The 25,122-nt window shown below is 36.7% G+C and overlaps 1 protein-coding gene across 1 annotated transcript in view; it reads right to left on the bottom strand.

Annotated features, from left to right (window-relative positions):
- DNAH6 (dynein axonemal heavy chain 6) overlaps positions 1-25,122 on the bottom strand; it is a 292,253-nt gene that overhangs the window by 233,557 nt on the left and 33,574 nt on the right. Inside the window, exons 5-9 of the mRNA XM_004271618.3 lie at positions 13,670-13,937; positions 6,428-6,562; positions 6,214-6,334; positions 5,423-5,540; positions 1,074-1,242 (exon numbers count right to left, since the gene is read on the bottom strand). Coding sequence (XP_004271666.2) covers positions 1,074-1,242; positions 5,423-5,540; positions 6,214-6,334; positions 6,428-6,562; positions 13,670-13,937 — 811 coding nt within the window. The remainder of the gene's footprint in view (positions 1-1,073; positions 1,243-5,422; positions 5,541-6,213; positions 6,335-6,427; positions 6,563-13,669; positions 13,938-25,122) is intronic.

Here is a 25,122-nt window from a genome sequence, read left to right on the forward strand (position 1 = left end):
CTAGGGAGATTTTTCATAATACATTGCTAAGTGGAAAAAGTAGGTGACAAAGCAGTAAGTAAAGTATGATTCCTTTCTTTCCCCCTTGGAAATAGTTAACTTGGTATAGCAGAGGATGCTTTTCTTTGTATACGTCTGTGTTTTTCAAATTTTCTGCACTTAGCATATATTACTTTTATAATTAGAAAGATAAATGTTACTTTCAAAATGTGGTAGTATTGAGGAAAAAAGGGAATTGAGAATAGGGAAGGAGAGAAAGTAATGAAAAGGAGTATGCAGCTAAAATTCAACTTTTGGAGGAAAGGAAAACGACGGCAAAGAGTGACAGGCCTTGAAACTACATATTGGGTCTCCTGGGGGGATGCAGAGATATGAAGGTAGGAAGCTTGATGAAACCAGATATGCATGTTTTGCTATGTGTTTAGGTTTCTGTCATGGATGGAGCTGGGGAAAAGCTTATTGGGCTATCAGATAAGCTATGTTAGAATGCACAAATTTGTGCATTTAATCTCAAATGTCTCACATTACTCTGTGTTTCTAAGACCGACATCCTCCTAAGAGGTTTTTCACTGAAAGCACAAAGGTTTGCTCCCATGATTTGCTCCTCCTCGCCTCTAAACCATCGTTTATCTTTGATTTATACCACCTTCCCTGCTTCTCTCTGACAGTTCATGCTCACGATGACCCCTGAACTGTAAGCTTCTTGGGGGCAAGTATTCTATCTATGCTTTTCATCACCGTGTACCCAATACCCAGCATAGGGATTGGTACATAGTAGATACTTAAGGAATATTTATTGAGTGAACACATGAGGAACCTTTAGCAAGTGCCTGTGAGAGAGACTGCAATGTTCAGCACAATGGATGCCTTCTCTGCTATTAGATACTTGCTGATATGCTGATTTTCATTCTGTCATTTCATGTGTGTATGGTAGACTCTGATTATACTGTGAAATTCTCTAAGCATTTCTCCTATTTTTCCAGTACACAGAAAATAGCATAATTCACAGTGCATAGTAAGGACTCCTCAATAATTGTTGACCAATGAATTTTCTTAATTGTGTCTGAATATACCTTTTTATCAGCGACTTCAGGCTTCTCTTCTGTAATCCATTTCTGAATGACATCTGCTGAAGGTGTCTGTTCTAACTTATCAGTGAGATAATTCAAAAGGTAGCTAGCAGAATTTACTGTTACGACATGCATTGTGTTCTCAATTAGATAGTCGTTTAGACGAATAAAGCTTGAAAAGAAAAAAAAATACTACCCTCAGAATGGGAGAAAATATTTGCAAATGAAGCAACTGACAAAGGATTAATCTCCAAAATATACAAGCAGCTCAATATCAAAAAAACAAACAACCCAATCCAAAAATGGGCAGAAGACCTAAATAGACATTTCTCCAAAGAGGATATACAGATTGCCAACAAACTTATAAAGAATGCTCAACATCATTAATCATTAGAGAAATGAAAATCAAAACTACAATGAGGTATCATCACACCAGTCAGAATGGCCATCAACAAAAAGTCTACAAACAATAAATGCTGGAGAGGGTGTGGAGAAAAGGGAACACTCTTGCACTGTTGGTGGGAATGTAAATTGATACAGCCACTATGGAGAACAGTATGGAGGTTCCTTAAAAAACTAAAAATAGAACTACCATACAACCCAGCAATCCCACTACTGGGCATATACCCAGAGAAAACCACAATTCAAAATGAGTCATGTACCACAATTTTCATTGCAGCACTATTTACAATAGCCAGGACATGAAAGCAACCTAAATGTCCATTGACAGACAAATGGATAAAGAAGATGTGGCATATATATACAATGGAATATTACTCAGCCATAAAAAGAAACGAAATTGAGCTATTTGTAATGAGGTGGATAGACCTAGAGTCTGTCATACAGAGTGAAGTAAGTCAGAAAGAAAAAGACAAATACCGTATGCTAACACATATATATGGAATTTAAGAAAAAAAATGTCATGAAGAACCTAGGGGTAAAGCAGGAATAAAGACGCAGACCTCCTAGAGAACGGACTTGAGGTTATGGGGAGGGGGAAGGGTGAGCTGTGACAGGGCGAGAGAGAGTCATGGGCATATACACACTAACAAACGTAGTAAGGTAGATAGCTAGTGGGAAGCAGCCGCATGGCACAGGGATATTGGCTCGGTGCTTTGTGACAGCCTGGAGGGGTGGGATAGGGAGGGTGGGAGGGAGGGAGATGCAAGAGGGAAGACATATGGGAACATATGTTTATGTATGACTGATTCACTTTGTTATAAAGCAGAAACTAACACACCATTGTAAAGCAATTATACCCCAATAAAGATGTTAAAAAAAAAAAAAAAAGAGTCATGTACCACAATTTTCATTGCAGCACTATTTACAATAGCCAGGACATGAAAGCAACCTAAATGTCCATTGACAGACAAATGGATAGAGAAGATGTGGCATACATATACAATGGAATATTACTCAGCCATAAAAAGAAACGAAATTGAGTTATTTATAGTGAGGTGGATGGACCTTGAGTCTGCCATACAAAGTGAAGTAAGTCAGAAAGAGAAAAACAAATACCATATGCTAACACATATATACAGAATCTAACAAAAAAACAAAAAAAGGTTCTGAAGAACTTAGAGGCAGGACAGGAATAAAGACACAGACGTAGAGAATGGACTTGAGGACACGGGGAGGGGGAAGGGTAAGCTGGGACGAAGTGAGAGAGGGGCATGGACATATACACACTACCAAACATAAAATAGATAGCTAGTGGGAAGCAGCCGCATAGCACAGGGCGATCAGCTTGGTGCTTTGTGTCCACCTAGAGGGGTGGGTTAGGGAGGATGGGAGGGAGACTCAAGAGGGAGGAGATATGGGGATATATGTATACGTATAGCTGATTCACTTTGTTATACAGCGGAAACTAGCACACAATTATAAAGCAATTATACTCCAATAAAGATGTTAAAAAAAAAGATTGGGGATGTTGGGGGTGAAGGAGTGAGTATGACTATAAAGGGGTAGCATGTGGGCAATATTTACAGTGATAGAATAGTTTTGTATCTTGATTGTGGTGGTAGTTACACAAATCTACACATGTGATAACATGATACACTGTACACCATACAATGTCAATTTTCTGGGTTTTATATTATATTTATAGTTATGTAAGATGTAATCACTGAGGGAAACTAAGTGAAGAGTACACAGAACCTCTCTTCACTTCGTTTTTTGCAATTTCTTGCAAATCTATGATTATCTCAAAATTAAAAAAAAAAAAAATCAAACTGCCAGAGTTCAAATCCAGGCTCTACTCTCCCTGTACGAACCTGGGCTTATTTAACTAATCTGTGCATCGTTTTGTCATCTGTAAAATGAGGACAACAGCATCTACCAAGTTATGGCAAGAAACAAAGAAATTAATACCTAAAAAAGGATGAACTGCTGATACGGAATATGGATGAATCTCGAAAGCATGCTAAGTAAAAGATACAAGAGACTATATATTATATAGATCTGTTCATATGACATTTTGGAAAAGGCAAAAACTATAGGGAAGGAAATCAGATCTTGGTTGCCTAGAGCTGGATATAAAGAGAGGGGACTGGACACATCTCTGAGTAATGCCTTTTGGTATAGTTTTGAGTTTTGAAGTCATCCTGATATTCTACATATTCAGTAAAATAAAAGTAAACCAACAAGGATGGGGGAAAACAACATTAAAGTAAATGCAAACAAACCAAATCAATCCAATTAACTGTATTTCAAATGTGCAACATAACCAAACTGAGCAGGGCAGAGAGTAATCCAAGTACTTTCACTATATGCTCTCTGTCTAGGGGGAAAAACGGCAAACAAATCCTAACTGTTTTTAGTAGGTAAATCCAAATTGAGGAACATCTGAAAAAACAACTGGCCTGTATTCTTCAAAAATCTCACTACCATGAAAGACAAAGAAAAGCTAAAAAGCATAGGTTAAGGAGATTAGAGACATGACAGCTACATGATCTTGAACTGTATCATTTCTTGGAGAGAAAACAAAATGTCTTAAAGGGCATTATTGGAACAAATAATTGACAAAAGTGAAATACTGTAACTGTAGATTAAAGTATTGAAATATAAAAAAAAGAAAAACAATACTGCTTCAATTTTCTATACTTACTACCTATTTTTGAAAGTGACTCTAATGCAGATATTTAAAATTTTAAATATCATAATTTCTCTTTGACTTTCCATTTATATTACAATATCAGAGATTAATTGTTCAGAACAGTTGTTCTTAGACACTCTTCACTTTAAAACACAAATATACTCAAATATACAGCATCAATTTAGCTAGGCATTCTAACCATTCAGTAGGATATTTAATGAGCAATATAGTTATGAAAAAAGCACATAGCTCATTAGGGGCCATAAGTTTTTTTTTAAAGATGCTTTAAAGAAGAAATCAGTAAACATATGTCTGTGACTTACATTCTAATGGTAATAAAATCTTTGCTATTGAATAAATGTTGTTTGACAGCAATTGCTAACCCAAAGATGAAAATTTAATGTTTCCCTACTTGAGTGCTTAGAATGTAAACTGAGTCAGCAAAGCATTTGAAATAACTTTTTATGCTGCTTAAGTGGAGCCTGAGGGGCCTCTAGCCTATGATAGTGGCCTCAGGACTGCTTCACTGCCTTCTGTTGCAATACAGACATTACTACCAGATTATCTCACATATAAACTGGGGCACAATTAAGATTTATTAAATGGTTGTAAAATGTGGACCAAGTTAGTGAGCACGGAGTAACAGTCATCAGTGTTTTCTAGTGCCCCATACAACTCTTCAGATAATGTTTGGTGATTTTGTTTGCAAGAGTTAGTTGCAGTGATGAGGTTTTAGAATGACGTGGAATCCAAACTCTGGGACAATGGCAAGACCCAGTTGGGTAAGCAGGTGGAAGGTCCTGGTGAGATCCTGGAAGGTGGACTTTCTTCCCTGGTCTCTCCGTGGCAACCTGCCTTAGGAAGAGGGTGGAACTTTGTGTGGCCACGCAGCTGCCCGTAGCTCTTTAGGGACCAGACAGGTGGAGCTGACCCTCCAGATCCACTCCAGGAGGCCCACAAATCTCTGTGTGCCTGACTTCTCCTTACTACAGCCTGCCCAGTGCTCCTGGCTGGGCTAGAGGGAAACAAAGCCTTAGTGATCAAAGAGGAGCTCTTGGCCTTGGACATGCCCTCCACCTTCTCTGGCTGCTTTGCTAGGTGGCAGCTGGAAGGGCAGGCTTCTGGAGCCTGCGTTCAGGTTACTGTGTCCTGCAAATCCCTTATCACTAGTGAATCCTGTGATGATGGCTTTAACTTTAATGAAACTTGAGAAGGATGGATGCTCTAGTTTTTCTTGAAAGAAAGAATAACAATTTACCATGTTAGCCTCATGCAGTGATGCCTTTTGCTGGCCTGCTCTGTGTATGTCATTTTCTTGGAGTCTCCAGAGGTAGGCAGCTCAATGAGACTTCCGCTTTCTGGCATTTTACAGTGACCTAAGAACAACAGAAGACACAAAGACAAGAATTCTTGTGTAAAAACTCCATTTCTTTCAATATGGATTAAGAGACAAGTAAAATTCAAAAATGACAAAATGCTTTGGTTCATGAGCTATTTCAGACTCCAGAAAACAGCCCAGTTATCCAAACAAATTCCTCATCAAAGGATTTCAACTTAACAAAAGCCTCTAGACAGCTTACTAACATCTTCTTTAACAGGATCTGATTTCTGTCCCGTGCCACCTCTTTCCAGGAACACATTTACCCTCCTTTTCTGCCTGCATAAAATTATCCTTTAGAGTCCCTACCAGCTGGGGCCAATTCTGAGATCCATCCAGTCCCTTAATTTTAACAAACCTATTGTCTGTACTAGTAGGTTGGACGTACGTTTAAGCAGAGAGGCCCTGAGTCCACTATAAAATGCTTGTGAAATAAAGGTCCTGTAACCAGTTTAGAAATACTATACACAAGCAAGGGTAATGCAAGGAAGTTGTGGTACTTACTGTTTTATCCCCTTCTACAATATACATTGAATTTATAATCTATCAAGCAAAGATTGGAAGAATTGAAAAATAGGGTCCTTATTTAAAATAGAAAAGTGGAATGAAAACGAGTTAACATTTCAGAAAGCCACCACTTCTGATCTGTTGGAGTTCTTTCCCTTTCATACCCTCAATAAGTTCATATGCACAGTCATCAGGCATAAATCCTGCAGCACACAGAGCAACTCGACAAGCCTTTCTGACCACTTCTTTGGCCTCGTTTCGAAATTCTTCTAGGCGCCCTGTCACCTAGACGTTGATAAATATGTATCATTAGTGGTACCAAAGTATCAGTAATAGGGAAAAAAAAAATTCTTGAAACTTGTAGACAAAGTTCCTCACCTCCTCTAGCCATACGGCTTGTGCAACTTTAAATTCTTGCAGGGTGTAAGTGTGATATTTTTCAATATAACAAAGTCCCATAAAACTCAATTGATAACACAATTCATTTATTTTAAGGAGAGCTGGTCGCAAATACTAAATGAAAATAGAAATTTATCATTATTTAGTAAAAAAAAACAAAACCTTTGCCTTTTAGAAGTATAAAAATATTGGGAAAGCAAGAATGGTAATTAAGGAAAATAAATAGCTCTATATGTTAATTTCAGCTACAGCTACAAAGTGCGTACATTGAAAAGGAACACTTCTGAAATTTTGTTCTGAAAGTATTCTTTGAATTATCAGATTTAATTTGTCTGAAGTCCTTTCTTTTCATTTTGAATACATGTCTTTTAACCATGAAATTGAGGGCAAGTAACAGAGGATGGGGAAATATCTTAAATTTCACTAGGTTTGGCTAATAGCTATTAAAAGATTCTTAGTGTTACCTTAGGACTTTACAATCTCCAGTCACCATGATAATGATAATGGATAATGGATGGGCCCATCTATTGATCTAAGAGGTTATGATATAGAACAAAGACAAATTTTAACTTTAAAATTTCAGTGGGTAACAGTCACTATTAAGAATCTACCTTGCAATGTGGGCTGGCAGAATGAGTGGAAGTATTTGTGGAATAATGTCACATAATATAATTTAATCTTCCTCTATGCCATCATCATAAATCAGGGTTTTAGGGTGGTGGCTTTGAAGGCACATGTTCCAAGATTGTTTCTAGGTCATTCACCCTCACTTCTAATCTAATCAAAGGAGGAGCAATAACATTATATTTTTAAAAAGTTAACTTAAATTTATTTATATGTGACACTGGTTTAAGTGTTATATGTAGCACACTCTTGGACTCTTTTCTAGGAGTTTCCAAAACAGGACAACCAATAGTCATTCAGATCAACATGAAATAGTGCTTTAATTATTTTTTTTAAGTACAAATAAGGGGAAGTTAAAATTAGTAGAGTCCTCAATGAAGAGGTTTATGTGACAAAACATCTAGGAAGTCATATAGCCCTTAAGATTCATCTCATGGAGAAATTTTCATGATAAAAATGAAGCAAAAATATAATATTGTAAATCAACTATACTTAATTTAAAAAAAAAGAAGCAGAAGTTTAGAGGCTATGCCTCCGAATTGAGATAAGATACTAAATAAATTAACATGAGTACATGAGTAGGAATGAGTCTGTAATTGAAATGTGGCAGTGAAAGCAAGAAAGTCCAGTGTACTCTGGAGAAAAAGTCCTTGAGCCAAAAAATATAAGTTCTATTAGTAAAGGGATACATAGCTAGGATCCAGGTGGACAGCAAAACTGGTATTGATGGTCTGCCAAAAAGTTAGAGTTTGACAGTGGGAATTTGGAGGAAGAAAAAATATATATAATCTAAGAAATTACTTTGGCCTAACCTAAATATCTGGCTGTCAGCATAAAGGACAAACGTGAAAGCCGTTGTGAATGTAAGAGAGACTGAAGGTGTTTTGTTTATTTCTCCCATCATTATTTCTGCTGTTTGCAAATTTCCGATGGAATCTGGGTTAGATGGTTCATTCTTAGGCTGGTATATCAAGAGTGCCCATTGAAAGTGATAAGCATTAGCATTATTTCAATATTTTATAATAAGTACAAAGGGAATATAATCTTTAAAAATTCACTATGTTGTACACCTGAAATATATATTATACATCAACTATACCTCAATAAAAATTAAATTAATTAATTAATTGAAACACAAGCACATACAAAACAATCAAGCTACTAGAGTCAATAATAAATTCTGCAAGGTTTCAGGAAACAGGCTCAATATACAAAAGTCAATTATATTGCTATATAGAATATGTATACATATATATATATATACACTATTTATATACATTTATACATATATCATTTAGAGCCCTGACTTCAGACTATACTACAAAGCTACAGTAATCAAGACAGTATGGTACTGGCACAAAAACAGAAATATAGATAAATGGAACAGGATAGAAAGCCCAGATAAGCCCACACACATCATATGGTCACCTTATCTTTGATAAAGGAGGCAAGAATATACAGTGGAGAAAAGACAGCCTCTTCAATAACTGGTGCTGGGAAAAGTGGACAGCTACATGTAAAAGTATGAAATTAGAACACTCCCTAACACCATACACAAAAATAAACTCAAAATGGATTAAAGACCTAAATGTAAGGCCAGAAACTATCAAACTCTTAGAGGAAAATATAGGCAGAACGCTCTATGACATAAATCACAGCAAGATCCTTTTTGACCCACCTCCTAGAGAAATGGAAATAAAACAAAAATAAACAAATGGGACCTAAGGAAACTTAAAAGCTTTTGCACAGCAAAGGAAACCATAAACAAGACAACAGGCAACCCTCAGAATGGGCAAAAATATTTGCAAATGAAGCAACTGACAAAGGGTTAATCTCCAAAATTTACAAGCAGCTCATGCAGCTCAATAACAAAAAAACAAACAACCCAATCCAAAAATGGGCAGAAGACCTAAATAGACATTTCTCCAAAGAAGATATACAGATTGCCAACAAACGCATGAAAGAATGCTCAACATCATTAATCATTAGAGAAATGCAAATCAAAACTACAATGAGATATCATCTCACACTGGTCAGAATGGCCATCATCAAAAAATCTAGAAACAATAAATGCTGCAGAGGGTGTGGAGAAAAGGGAACCCTCTTGCACTGTTGGTGGGAATGTAAATTGATATAGCCACTATGGAGAAAAGTATGGAGATTCCTTAAAAAACTACAAATAGAACTACCATATGACCCAGCAATCCCACTACTGGGCATATACCCTGAGAAAACCATAATTCAAAAAGAGTCATGTACCAAAATGTTCATTGCAGCTCTATTTACAATAGCCAGGACATGGAAGCAACCTAAGTGTCCATCAACAGATGAATGGATAAAGAAGATGTGGCACATATATACAATGGAATATTACTCAGCCATAAAAAGAAACAAAATTGAGTTATTTGTAGTGAGGTGGATGGACCTAGAGTCTGTCACACAGAGTGAAGTAGGTCAGAAAGAGAAAAACAAATACCGTATGCTAACACATATATATGGAGTCTAAGAAAAAAAAAAAAGGTCATGAAGTACCTAGGGGTAAGACGGGAATAAAGACACAGACCTACTAGAGCATGGACTTGAGGATATGGGGAGGGGGAAGGGTAAGCTGTGACAAAGTGCGAGAGTGGCATGGACATATATACACTACCAAACGTAAAATAGATAGCTAGTGGGAAGCAGCCGCATAGCACAGGGATATCAGCTAGGTGGTTTGTGACCACCTAGAGGGGTGGGATAGGGAGGGTGGGAGGGAGGGATATGCAAGAGGGAAGAGATATGGTAACATATGTATATGTATAACTGATTTACTTTGTTATAAAGGAGAAACTAACACACCATTGTAAAGCAATTATATCCAATAAAGATGTTAAAGAAAAAAAGTCAATTGTATTGCTATATAGAATATGTGTATATATATATATATATATATACACACACTCTTTATATACATTTATACATATATCCTTTAGATATATTCTTTATATGTATTGTAGAATATATATGTGCATTGAATACACATATATGTATAGAATACACATATATACTCTCTAATAAATATATATTCTACATATATAAAGTGAAAAATCCAAAATGAAATTTAAGAAAACAATTCCATTTATAATAGTATCAAAAAGAATAAAATATTTGGGGATAAATTTGACAAAAGAAATGTAAAATATATACTCTGAAAACTACAAAACATTTTTGAAAGAAATTGAAGAACACCTAAATAAATGGAAAAGGATTATATGTTCATAGACTAGAAAAGTTAATGCTGTTAAAATGGCAATATTTCATAAATTGATCTACAGATTTAAAGCATTCCCTATCAAAATCCCAACTGGCTTCCTTGCAGAAATTGACAAACTGATCTTAAAATTCATGTGGAAATTCAAGAGGCCCAGGGAAGTCACACTTCCTAATTTCAAAATTTACTACTAAACTACAGTACTCAAGATAGTGTGGTACTGGCATAAGGATAGATATAGATCAACAGAAAAAAATTGAAAGTGCAGAAATCCTCATATTTACAGGCAGTTGCTGACAAGGGTGTCAGGACAATTCAAGGCGGAAAGAATAGTCTTTGCAACAAATGGTGCTGGGACAACTGGACAGCCACAAGCAAAAGGATGAAGGTGAACCCATACCTCACGCCATCAGCAAAAATTAACTTGAGGTGGATTGAAGAACTAAATGTAAGAGTTAAAACTATAGAACTATTAGAAGAAAATATAGGGCTAAATTTTTGTGACCTGAGATGAAGCAATAGATTTTTATACCAAAAACACAAGCAGCAAAAGAAAAAAAGGGACAAAACAGACATCATCAAAATTAAGAACTTTTATGCTTCAAAGGACACGATCATGAAAGTGCAAAGACCCATAAAATGGGAGAAAAGTTTTGCAAATCATATATCTGATAAGGGATTTGTATCCAGAATATATAAAGAATTCTTACAACTCAATAGTAAAATACAGGTAACTTAATTAAAAATGGGCAAAGTATCTGAATAGACAGTTCTCCAGATAAGATATACAAATGGCCAAAAGGCACATGAAAAGATGCTCACCATCATTAGTCATCAGGGTAATAGAAATCAAAACAACAATGAAATGCCACTTCACAACCAGTAAGAAAAGCTATAATGAAAAATGCAGATGTAATGGTGAGAATATGGAGAAACTGAAGCCTTCATATGCTATTGGTGGTAATGTAAAATTGTGCAGTGGCTTTGGAAAACTGTTTTGCAGTTCCTCAAAATGTTAAACACAGAGTTACTAATGACCTAGCAATTCCACTCCCAAAGAAATAAAAACATATGTCTAGACTAAAACTTGTACACAAATATTCATAGCAGCTTTATTCATAATAAAGCCAAAAAGTGGAAAAACGCCAATATCCATCAATAGGTGGATGGATAAATAAAACATATATATGTATACAAGTGAATATTATTGACCAATAAAAAGAAATGTCATGCTACAACATAGATGGACCTTCAAAATATTATGCTAAGTAAAAAAGCCAGTCACAAAGGACCACATACTGTATGGTTCTATTTATATGAAATGAATTTATATGAAATAGATTAGGCACATCAAGAGAGAAAAGTCATAGACTAGTGGTTGTCCAGAGCTGGGGCAGGGGGTGGTCTGGGGGCATTGGGGAGAAATGGAGAGTGATGCTGATCACTCTTTTTGGAATGGTGGGAATGTTCTAAAATAGACTGTGGTGATGGTTGATCAATTCTATGAATATATTAAAACCATTCAATTGTATACTTTAAAAGAATGAATTGTATGAATCATACTTCAATAAAGTTGTTATTAGGAAATGTGGGCACAGATGCCAATAAGGTTGGTTACTAAAAATAATCATAAATAGAAAAATTTCAAGGACAGCTCCACATTTATCCCTTCAACATAGTCTAAAAGAATCAACCCCCTTAATTAACTCACTGTAAATAAAAGACTAGTGGTAAGTGTGTGGATAATGATAGCATCTAATAGATATTTAAACCAACACAATGGCTCAATTAGTTACGTCAACCTAAGATTAAAATGATGAGAACTTTCTAGTCTGCTTGGGCTACATTAAAGAGAAAATATTGTCAAGGTCAAAGCACTATTGGTATGAATAGTGAGCAGAGAGAATGACAATTCTCAGCACATTAAAAAAAGAGGAAAAGCCTTACGAATTGATACAGGTTAAATGCAAGAGGAACTGTTTTACTTACCTAGGAATAAAGTTATGAAATGTATAGTGTCCAAGACAAGGTAAAAGATGAAAGGTGGTAAAAAGGTAGTAAAATAGGTTCAAATTCTTGATAGATCCTTAGTGAAATTAGAGGTCTAGGGGTTGAGTTCAATGTCAAGAAGGATTAGAATCTTTTCCACAACCCAGAACGCTTGATGGGATGGAGGACCTGAGATGGTACATCTTACATATCTGTTTTGCACTAACACCTATATGAGCCATATTCCTTGAATGTTCCTTTATTGTGTGACTGATGTCTTGATAATGATCTTTCAGATTACCATATGCAAAGTGAACAAAATGACCAGTAAAAAGCAAACTTGAAGCTTCTGATGTGAGAGGGAGGTGACCCAGTCTCACAAAATAGACAGCTGAGGACACTGAGCATGACAGTAATGGTGGTTACAGCTCATTCCCAGGGGCCAAATAGAAAACTTCTGCCGCAAGTCGAAGTTCAAGGAGTGAGTACAGATTTTAAATGTGGCCACTTACCCTTTAATAATTCTTTTTCCATGATAATCCCCTCCTCCAAAGTAAATATTTAAAATTTCCCTACTGTCTGAATCCATGATAGAAGAAAATGTATGAGACATTGGGAGTTATTGGGCCATGAAAACAAGCCCCCAAATTATTTTGGACCATAAAGTCCAGAGTGTCTCAAAAATGAGAATTAGTAATAGGGCTTGCTGGCCTGCTCTGTTCAAAAGGATATACAACTTTCCTGATCAACAAGAAAGGGGGTCATGAATCCAAACCTCTGAAGCTGCTTCTAAATAAAGGGGACCTGTGCAACTCTCTTGTTATACTTTAGTGTTTTGCAACCCTAGTTAAAATGTAGAAGAATAAAGATGCAGACATAGAGAATGGATTTGAGGACACGGTGGAGGGGGGTGAAGGGTAAGCTGGGACAAAGTGAGAGAGTAGCACTGACATATATACACTACCAAATGTAAAATAGATAGCTAGTGGGAAGCAGCTGCATAGCACAGGGAGATCAGCTTGGTACTATGTGACCATCTAGAAGGGTGGGATAGGGAGGATGGGAGGGAGATGCAAGAGGGAGGGGATATGGGGATATATGTATACATATAGCTGATTCACTTTGTTATACAGCAGAAACTAACACAACACTGTAAAGCAATTATACTCCAATAAAGATGTAAAAAAAAAAAAAAAAAGATGTAGAAATACACTAGATTACCAGACTTTTAAGTGACAAACAGAATGAAAATTGTCAATTCTCTTGAAAGATGAAATCTTCTATTTCAGGGACAGTCTATACGAATACTTTGTTTTTCTGTGAGTAATTCTTTTAAAATATGATTAATAAATACATACTTGGTTAACAATGAACAGATCTTTTTGTAGAGATTCTCGACATCCACTGATTTTTTTAGAGCGGACATTCTTCTTCCACACGTTAAAAGCCTTCCATTTCCGGAAAAGTGAAAATACGGGAATCTTAGTGAGTTCTCTGTGATATAGATATTCTTGTTCCCATCGATCAATTTCGATAAATTCAATGTCATCATTATAAACATGTGTTACTGCATTTTTGCTAATAGTATAGTAGTCATTTTTACTGATGTTCTCATAACTCACAACCCTTTGAACAAATAAAAATTGGGGCAAGTGAATATAGTATTCAACACAAAATTAAGCAATTGCATTACTATTCTGTTTTAAAAAGATATAACATTTCTGGAAAACAAGTATTATTTAAAAATTAAAAATATTCTAACAGAGTACTTTTAGATTGAATAAATTACTCGAGAAAAGGGAGCTGCTTTTTAACAACAGTTGGACTTATTATAGCTCTTAAGGATTTCACAACTGTGGCAATATGCTTGATAGTTTCAGTAATGTGATTTTTACAAAAACAAATCAATTATGGATTTTTATGAACGCTACATGGAAATAAGTTTTTATTTATCTTTGATTCCTCAGAAACTATTCAATAATAATAGTGTAAAAGAATTTTACACTACCCAATATTGGCAGAATTATGAGAAAGATCAAAACAAGAAAAAATGAACTAGATAAGATTAGAGTCAAAACCCAGATTAAGCTTAAAAATGTCCAGTTTATCACATATCAAAATAATCGTTAACAAGAAATTGTTTATTTCATCAAGGGTATTCTTCAACGTCATCCATAATAAGAAATTGATCAAGTAAAGAAGAAAAGCAAGAACGGGATAAAAACAGGAGCAAGAATAGGAGTGGGAAACAAAGGAATGAGAATAGAAAGGGCTGATTCTCTAAAACTTCTTAAAATAAGAACTTAGACGGGAACACTCCAGTGAAAATCAACTGTTTCCCACGTCTATTTTCTCTTACAGTCCTTAACTCTGCATTCTGAACCTGGAGTTCATGGCCCTTGAGCACAGCCTTCAGGTCATCTGTGAAATCCCTGAAATTGCTGTATGTAAACAAATTTACGTACGTATGCATGATAAATTTTTTTTAAGGGGTTGGAACAAAATCTCATATGCTTTGGGCCTGTTAATCAAAAAATGACGAACCATTGGCAAAAATCATTTTTAGGTTTTAACTTCTATTTTTGTCTTAATAACACTGAGTAAGAAAAATATTTTTAAAATTAGGGCATACAGGACCAGAATGAAAGCAAACTCAAAGCAAGAGCTGTTCAAGTGAGCACACAAGGGAACTGGGGGAGCCGATGGTGCTGTGGAGTGGGGAGTCTCAAAGGCCGCTCTCCCAATTCAGTGCCATAACAGAAGAACTTCAACTTGCTTAGCTCCTAACTGATGCCACTGCCGGACTCTTTGTCTGTGTTCTGGTTGACTCATGCCAGAAACATCTGGGAAAATGCCAGGTATTACCTGTTGCTGGTGAGGTGTATGGAAAATGTTTAAAATGTTTTTCCTTTTTTCTTTGTCAACAGCTTAAGATATAATTAGGACATTCTTCAGGTGATTCTCTACAAAGTGGGAGATTTCAACTTGTCTTTGAAACTGTAATTAACTTCACATGTTTCATTAACATCAATCATCAAACCAACCTAAAAGCAAGAACAAACACCTCACTGTGGCCCTGGTGTGTGTCTAGAAAACTCACCCTGTGTGAATCTATCTGCTACTAAAGGCCCTTCTAGAAGGTAGCAGATGTGGTCCATGATACTGAATTTTAACTTATTGGTGCTCAGTACCACTAAGAAATCCTTTTTATTTACATTTTCCTACCTATTCAAGATTCTCATTCTCAAACCACTAAGCCTTTTCCTCTACTACACATCTCTACTCTGCACAGGACAGACGAACACATGAGAGTCTTTTTTTTTTTTTTTTTTTTTTTTTTGCGGTACGCGGGCCTCTCACTGTTGTGGCCTCTCCCGTTGCGGAGCACAGGCTCCGGACGCGCAGGCTCAGCGGCCATGGCTCACGGGCCCAGCCGCTCCGCAGCATGTGGGATCCTCCCGGACCGGGGCACGAACCCGTGTCCCCTGCATTGGCAGGCGGACTCTCAACCACTGCGCCACCAGGGAAGCCCACATGAGAGTCTTTTTGAAAGATTGGATCATCAGCATCAAAATCACTTGGGGTGCTTAAGAATCCAGATTTCTGGGTCCAACACAGAATCAGAATCTCTATGAATGAGACTCAAAGATTCTAGCTTAACAAATTCCCTGCGTGATTCTGATACACAATAATGTTTGTAACCACTGAAGTTTACTTGAAAGCAAATAATGTTTGTAACCACTGAACTTTTTTTGAAAGCAAATAAACAACAACAAAAACATGGTGGGGACAAGGTGAGTTCTCTCTTGTACCTTCAACTTGAAAATCTCACACCTTCACTGTGTTTTATCCCCTTGAGTGTATCTCTCAGGATTTCACCCAAACAGAGGTGGAGAGGTTTCATAGCACTTTTTTCTACCTCTCCTGGCATTTGGCTACTTTTCCTCTGCATCTAAAAATATGCAGAACTTCTCTTTAACTTGTAGAAAGCTTCCCTTTAGTTTAAAGAAAGTTTTTTCTCAACCCTGCTGCCATTTAACTTAGAATCCCCTGTCTTCTTCCTTCTCTTAAACTTCCTTTATGATGGCCATATCCTCCCCATCCATTCCTTCTTAAAGTTTCTGAAAACTAGGCTTGTTCCTCACTACTCTAATGAAATGCTTCTCTTGAAGATCAGCAGGGGTTTCCTTCTAGCCCAATCCAGTTGGTAGGCAGAAGGGGCAGTGGGGTCACGGAAATCTTTGCAAAAATTAAGAAGGCCTATGCCCAGTTCTCTGGAATCCTATTTTCCTTAGACTTTGCAGTTTGTTCCCAAGGGGTTGAACCCTAAATATACTCCTTGGATTCCTGTGCTTCATTCCTCACACTACAAACCTCAGTGCTCAGCTGTTCCAGGAGTTGATCCACTACTCCTAAGTGATGGCTGCCTTTTCAGCACCTCTTGGCATTCAGAATTCAGCCTCAAACTTCAGCTGCCTCCTTTGTTATTATTTTTTTCTTTTTTTTTTGGCACTGTGCAGCTTGAGGGATAGTTCCCCAACCCGGGATCGAACCTGGGCCCTTGGCAGTGAAACCACGGAGTCCTAACCACTGGACCGCCAGGGAATTCCCTCAGCTGTCTCCTTTGGATGTTTGTACCGTAAAGGCCTTTCTTTGAGGAAATAACCAGAAAAATTAGTCTTCCTTTAAGATGTAAAAAGAGAACTTAACTTTCTCAATTGCTGTGCTCTAAAATTCCTACTTTGCTGATAAAGAAGATGACTTTATGACCCAATTAACTAAACAGAGATCCTTGGCAAGTTAATCAGACTGAGAAGAATGTCTTGAATAAAATTCCACTTAACTATGCTTTACTGGAAAAAAAATATCTGTAGCGTTTTCTTGCTGCTCAGTGTAGAATCATGGAATCCCTTGTCAAATTGTTTTGCCGTAGAAACTGTCTCTGTCCATCTGAAATGAAACTTAGACTCAAGGCTTCTATTAATGTCTAAAAGGATGTGTCACGTGGAGAGAATTGCATGGCTGATTGTGGTAGGTCATCAATTGTCCTGTTCTTGTCGATTTCAGATAAAACTCAAAGGAAATCTACTGGGGGCCTAAAAAACATGATTTCTCCTCTTGGAATTAATTCTTAATTTTTCTAAAACAATAAGATCTCAATGTGAGTTGTTATTTCAAACAGCATCTCTATCTGTTGTTACACCTTGCAGTGATGGAAAATGCATCTGTTCATTTTTAAACTGATCCACTGGACTAAGACTGCAGAAGCATGGTTTGTCTCATGAGACCCTTCTGCTCAAGAACTCTGAACAGCCTATTGCTTACATCATTAAATCCAAATCATTCTGCTGGGTGTTTGTGGCACCCTCCTCCTGTCTCATATTAGTTCCTTCTCTGTGCACACACTGCCCTTTTCAACTGTCAGGCTGGTTTCCAGCTTAGGCTGTGCTAGAATGAATATATATGTCTTTGTCCACCCTGTTCCCTTCTCCCATCCTGATTTCTACAAACAAGAGAGTGATTCCTTACCTGCTATAAGGTACTGGGTTGAATTAGATGAGCTCACGTGGCCCTATGCAAATTTAAGTTGTCTCATTATTTTCATTATTACACAGTTTTAGTCATTATGATTTGAACATATTTATTGGACAAAGGGAAACAAACAAGTGCCTGGAAAGAAGTTAGCTATTTCCTGAGTTTTACTTTTGTAAACCTCAATCTGTTTGATTATGGTCAATATCATGATTCAGTATGCATCTAGATCTAACCTGAACTGGAGAAGAGAAATGGCTTGGTTTGCTTCTGGTTTGATTAACCAGAAATGGTAAAATATCTGATAAGTAACTCCTTTTCACCTAGAAAATTAAACAAAATGGTAAGTAAGAGGAAACGGAAGTTTCTTCAATAAGAGAGTGCTCTAGGGTCAGTGGTTCTCAATATATGGTCCTTGGAATGGCAGCATCAACCTCATGTGGGGATTGCAAATTCGGAGGCCCCCTCAAGACCTACTGAATCAGAAACTTGGGGGTTAACAATCTATGTTTTTGCAAGTCCTTTAGGGCTTGCTGGAGAACAATTGCTCTAGGTCCATGGCCTACAACTCTGGTTGAATATTGGGAACATTTGATGAGTTTTAAAGAAATGATGTTGCTTGGGCTCCACCACAAACCAATTAAATAAAACTCTGGGGGTGGGGCCTGGGTGATTCTAGCAGCCAAGGCTGAGAACCACTGCTCTAGGTTCTTCAAATTTCTGTATAAAATGAAGTAATCACCCACTAAATTGTCATAGGTCCAAAATGGTGCCTGTGTGTGTGTGTGTGTGTCTGAAGGAAGGGTAGAGAGACAATCCGATGATCCAAGTGATGGATGATCCAAGTGAAAATACTAAGGACCTGTAGTGTTTCCACTTGCTGACTGACATTTGACTTGATTGAAATTTCTTCATGGACTAGCCCAAGAAAAATGTCATTGTGTTAAGCAACCTGGGGAGGTTTCTGATAATGTGGCTTCAAAATGATATGTTCCTGATTACATAACATATATGCCTCATTATAGAGTTTTTTTATAATTATGACCTCACATGGAAACTAGAATGCTTTCACTTGAGAAAGTTTCAAGCTGGCATTTACCTGTGTTTTCTGTTCTAGGCTGCTAAATATGTGATCTAGCTGAAAGGACAGAACAGCTTTAGTCTGAAATTTAAAAAGCTGCCTAAAAAATTATTTTAGCATAACAGGCTTAGAAACTAGTTGAGAACCAACTTGATCACTTAGAAAGTAATATGGCCTGAACCCAGTTTGGACATTTTTATGGTCCTAACAGCCCAAATCACATAACCATATTTCATAGAATCCTAATCCCAACAGATATCCCACAAGAAAAGGTTCTTTGGTTATACAGGACAGAAATGCATAATTATCATATTTAACCCAAGGTTTATCAATCTCAGCACTACTGACATTTGGGGCCCGATAATTCTTCACTGTGTGGGACCATCCTGGGAACCGTCAGCTGTTTAGCAGCATCCCTGTTCTTTTCCCACTCCATACCAGCAGCACCACTCTTTCCAGTTGTAACAACCAAAAATCTCTCTGGACGTTGCCAAATGTCTCCCAGGGGGCAAAAAGTCTTCCAGAGTGAGAATCAGTGATTTAACTTGATGTTTCTCAAATTTACATGATCATAGAACATGTCTTTTTACTATCCACCTGTTAATATCACTTAGGTCTTATGATCCAGGAAATACACACTGGGAAACACTTAGGTAGAGGAGACATTGTGTCCTCTTTCTTGGCTTTTCTCGGACCCTAAAGATGCTCAGGATTTAGGAGGACTGTGTTGTACATTGATTTCTAATGATTTTAAAATTGAAATTGCACAGAAGATTAAATCATAGAATTGAAAGACGGAGCATCAGACATTATTCTGAATTTCCTGTCTGTAAATCACAAAACACTATCAAATAGCAAAGTCCTTAGTATATCTGTACCTCAATTTCCTCATCTTTCAACTATACAGGATACCTTTTTACTGGGGCTTTTTTTCAGGATGAAATAAGATTAATGTACAGAAAGCACTCAGCACAATGCCTAGCACAGAGTATGTGACACAAATGTCAGGAGTAGTTGTTATTCTGAGGATGAGTACATTAGGCATAATGCATGAGAGCTTGGGTTCTGAAGTTTAACTACTTGGGTTTGAATCCCAGCCCCACAATTCACTAGCTATATGAACTTTGTCAAATTTCTCAACTCTGCCTTAGTTTCCTCATTTGTAAAATGGACATATCAATACTACCCACCTTGTAGAGTTGCTATGAAGATTAATTATATAAAGAATTTGGAACAATATTTGGCACAAACTAAGAGTTGTTGTTTGTAATATTGAGTTGCAGGACTCATCCATTTCATTGTAAAGACTTGGTATCCCACTATGGCCTTATGATGCACCCACGGTTCCTTACCAATATGAACAAGTTTATATTTCAGTGACCAAAACAAGAAATAGCAAAATATTGACATACACAATTAAAACAATAGTGAGATGAGAGGTTCCATAGATATGGGAAAAAAGTCCCTCATGTACTAGGGAGGGAATGGTCAGACATCACAGTGGCTCCTTTTTCAGGAGTATGAAAAAGAAATATTTACACATTGCCCTACCAGAGGGTCTCCTTCAATTCAACTAAATGGTCATGCTCATTAGACTTTCATAGACTATATCTGGCAGCCCTCTACCTAGAAGGCTAGAACAGGAACTACTTCTTGCCTTCCAGGCAGCATCAGTCTTTGCTTTTCCATGGGACCCCTTGCAACAATTCAATAGCCACTCCCGAGCTATCCCCTCCCCAGGTGACAACTCAGATGCAAGGACATGAGATCCATATTGCGTGGGTGTGCAAATCACCCTGGCTTAAGAGGAGCCAATATTTCTTGCAATAACTATAAGCATACATTTTAGGGTTCCTGCAGAGACATGCCCAGAAAAAGAAGTGCCGCACTATGGGAAGTCCAAAGCTATGACGCCCCTTCAGGTATTTATAATTCATTTATAGTTCCTCTCAATGCAGATATAATTTACCAATCAGGGGTCATTTTTGTCATAAGCAATGTTGCCTAGAAACAACTGACATTCTACTTATATTAAGTTACCAGGGGAACAGAGCTTCCGAGTTAACCAAAGGCCAGATTCTCATGCGGAGAAAACTGTTCTACAATCCTCTAAAGCAACAGTCCCCAACCTTTTTGGCACCAGGGACCGGTTTCGTGGAAGACGACTTTTCCACGGACGGTGTGTGTGGGGGGGTTGGTTCAGGAGGTAACGTCAGCGATGGGGAGCGGCAGATGAAGCTTCGCTTGCTTGCCCGCCACGCACCGCCTGCTGTGTGACATGGTTCCTAACAGGCCATGGACCAATACTGGTCCAGTATGGGTCCGCGGCCCGGGGGTTGGGGACCCCTGCTCCGAAGCAATGCTTCCCAAACTTTACATGTCCCAACACACCTGTACAGTGATAACATTTTATAAGGCACACTGGTGAAGACATTAATTATAATAAGAAAAATAAAACAAAATATTCAGGGAAATATTCAATACTGAATATTATAAAACTTCCAAATAAAGTCTAGCTCATAAACAACCACAGCTATGACTATAAATTTTTGAAGTAGCTACTGCATTTCTAATCAAGACATGATGAATGGTCTGTTCAAATTCTTAAAGTCGCCGCTGCTAAGGAATACACTTCATAGACGTGGGAGACAGCAAATGGCAGATGATGATTTATTGCTCTGTCTCTGATGAATGGAAACTTCCTTTTCCACTGACTAGAATTTGTATCACTTGTTCTTTTGAAATTATGTGCCAGAGGTACCATCATTCTTTAATTCTAACAGCTTTTCCTTTTCTTGCTTTGATAAATGCGGTGTTGAAATTTCTTATGATAATACAAATTGATTTAAAACCCAAACATTTCCATATCAAGTACCTTAGAAACAATGGTGACACTTTCTCTCAAACACAGATGTTACGCTTGTTTGACTTACTAATTTTTCCTTAAATTTAAATTCTCAACAATGACTAAAAAGTCACGAGAGAGCCATTTTAAATTTCACTTTTCTGAAGTTGAAATTTTGCTTTGAATTCCTAATCTTTGTCAGTATGTGTTAATATATTTTCAGGCAGCTCTTATATTTTTTATTAAGTTCATTCAGGTACTCAAATGTCAGTTAAGTAACCTAGCTGTAAAACCAAAAACTATCCTTCACTAAATCTACAAAGTTGAATCATTTGCAAAATATTTTCCAATTCTTGACAAAATTCTTCCTTTGGATCACTTAGGCATTTAAGTCTGAAACAACAAATAATGGTGTTTGGCTCACATATCTTTGTAGAAAGCTTAAAAACAGAAGGTCAGGTGGTGGATTGGATTTTATTATAGTTACAATTTTGATAATATTATTTAATTTGGAATCCATAACTGCAGAGAAACATTTACATATGGGAGTCTTTTGTGAATAAAATACTGTATTATGTATTTTAATCTCAGGATTATCAGAATAAACTCTAAATGGAAAATACATTTTCAAGAAGTATTTCCATAATATCTCATTTGCCTTTGATATTTCAACCCCAGTAGCTTTTTTGCTCCACAGAACAAAGTTCTTCCAAACACTTCACTTCAAGGATGCTAGTGCTATTATCTAGCAGTTATTAATATCTGTACATCCATCAATATGCAATAAAACTTTAATAATGTCCTGGATTTGGTCATCTCTGTTATGTAACATGTGGATCTAGTGGTATTATTGATTTCCTTTGCTTTTCTGGCTCCAAATAGAATAAATAATTTCCACACAGGCTGGTAAAACTGCAATTCTGCGATAGTGAGTCATTTTGACATTAGATATTAATTGTGTATTCTTGCATTCTTAGCTTCTTGAGCTTCTTGATCAGATGCTAACCAAAAAATGGAATTTGGTTTCCTATTTTGTTCTTGCACATGCCTTTAAAAGTTCCAACCCTTTACCCGGGAGGGTGGATATCTTTCAGTAAAGTGTTGATATAGCTTGCTTGGTACTACTGATTGATTTGATAACACTTTCATACTAATGAGATATTTAGGCAAAAGAACAGGAAAATTATTGTGGTTAATAAATCCAATATGAGATAATTCTAATTATGTTGCCTAATTTCTAACCTTTTTTTTAAATAACATAAACTGTGTTTACCTTATAACTTATTGTTTCCTCTCTGAGCATATCTATCTATAGGTGTCTCAGTAATAGTATGACATGTCTTTTTTCCTTTTTTTTTTTTTTTCCACGATGAGAGTGCAACTTTGAATGATTTCTAGTTGGGATCTCAGTTCCACTTTTATTCATCAATTTTCTATTGGGAAGAAAGCATTATTTTGCATTTGTTCTGGAAAAATCAATAGGCTTATATGAGAGGCAGATTATTGTGCTAGATTTGGAAATGATAGAAAATGTTTCCATGGCTTCCACCACTTTTGGGGGGCTAGTGAAGACATTCTTTGAAGTAAACAGTCTCATGGAGGTCTCGTGGACACCACCAAGTTTCATCTTGACAGGGCAGTAGAGCAGAGAAATTAAGAACATACATTCAGAAGCCAGACTGTCATTTATTTATCGTACAACCTGGGGCAAGGTACTTAACCACTTTGTGTCTTATCTGTAAAACAGAGGTAATAAATGTATCTATCTTATAGTATTATTGTGAGAATTAAAAAACATATGTATATATAGACATGTATATTCATGTATGCACTTTGCCTGGAACGTAGTAAATACAAGTAACTCATCATCTTTTATGATATGTAAAATGTGATGATTTGCTTTGGTGTCCTCTCACAAAGTGGGTCTATAACCAAACTTTCTAACCAACAGCCATCCCCCATACTTCATGGCTACACCTCAATTACAATCACTCTTGTTCAAGGTCAAAGTCCTAACAAAATAGAATTATTTTGTCTTGATCTGTGTTCTCTTTTCCCTTCCTGACCTCTCTAGTTTCTAATCCTTCACCTAGTTTCCTCTAATTTGCCCCAGACCTGACCAGAGTCACCATTATGCCTTCTTGCTGGACAAGGTAATCTGCAGTGTACAGTTGTATGCTTACCGGGGTAATATTCCAAAATATTTACACATCTTGAAGAAGAAGCTTCAAAACTGTTATGCCTAACACATACCACTAAATTTATTCTTTAGAATGAACTTGGTAAATGTAACTATTTTCTCACTTAGAGGGACCATGGTAGAGATAAACATTGTAGAACTGCACATTTAATGTATTTTACTACACTTAAAAAATTATGGGATTACATTATATTTTATCACATTACTTTTAAAAGAAGTTTGGTATAATGTGCCCTTATCTCATTGATCCACTATTTACTACTTTTAACTTCCAATTTAGCTGCTTCCAACTATATGGCATCCAAATAATTGTCTTTACTCATAAGATTTATAATATTTGGAGTTGGGGCTGGGCGGAAAATTTAACCTCCATCCTAAAACGTGATAAAATAAACCGTGATTCCAACATCTTCTTAAATGAGATCTTGCATATTACTAACAAGCATCATTAGTGCCAGTCCAAAAAAGTATAAAACATCAACTCACTTCCCTTAGTAGAAGTGTTCATTAGTCTAGAAAGACAATTAATTTCCTGAATCAAACAGAAGCACCATTTCCATACTCATCTCCAATACTTTGTGTTGTGCTAGTAAATAGACGAGAATCCATTTTGTTTGGCAAAATCTTACTCCTTTCATAACGGGGAATTAATATCACAAATGACACTCCTTGATGTCTGGGTTATTGAATATTTTTTAAATAAGAGGAAGCTATGAAAACATTTCACACATTAATCAAGAAGTGTTTGTAAAAATGAGCAAATAAACCATTTTTTTCCGAGTCACGGTTAAAGATCCATAACCTCTTCTTCAAAACTTATAAAAAACTAGAAAAAGAAGTAGTAAGGTAGTTGTGGAATAACAATACTATTAAAAGAATATTTTTTACATCAAATAGCTTTAAATTCCATTATATGTTAATTCTCCTATCTTAAAAAAAAACAAGCTATTTCTCTTATCTTAAGAAAAGTCCCCACTCTTGACCCCAATTCTCTTTTCATCAACCACCCTGCTTCTCTTCTGTCTTTGCCATCCCCAGATTAGTACGTCCAAATCCAAACTCCTATTTTTCCCTGAAGAATCTGTTCCATCCAGTCTTCTGTGTCTTACTTAATAGCATCTCACCCCTTTCCCTTGCTCAGTCAAAGCGATCA

This window comes from Orcinus orca, chromosome 13 (assembly GCF_937001465.1).
Source record: "Orcinus orca chromosome 13, mOrcOrc1.1, whole genome shotgun sequence".
Lineage (NCBI taxonomy): Eukaryota > Metazoa > Chordata > Mammalia > Artiodactyla > Delphinidae > Orcinus > Orcinus orca.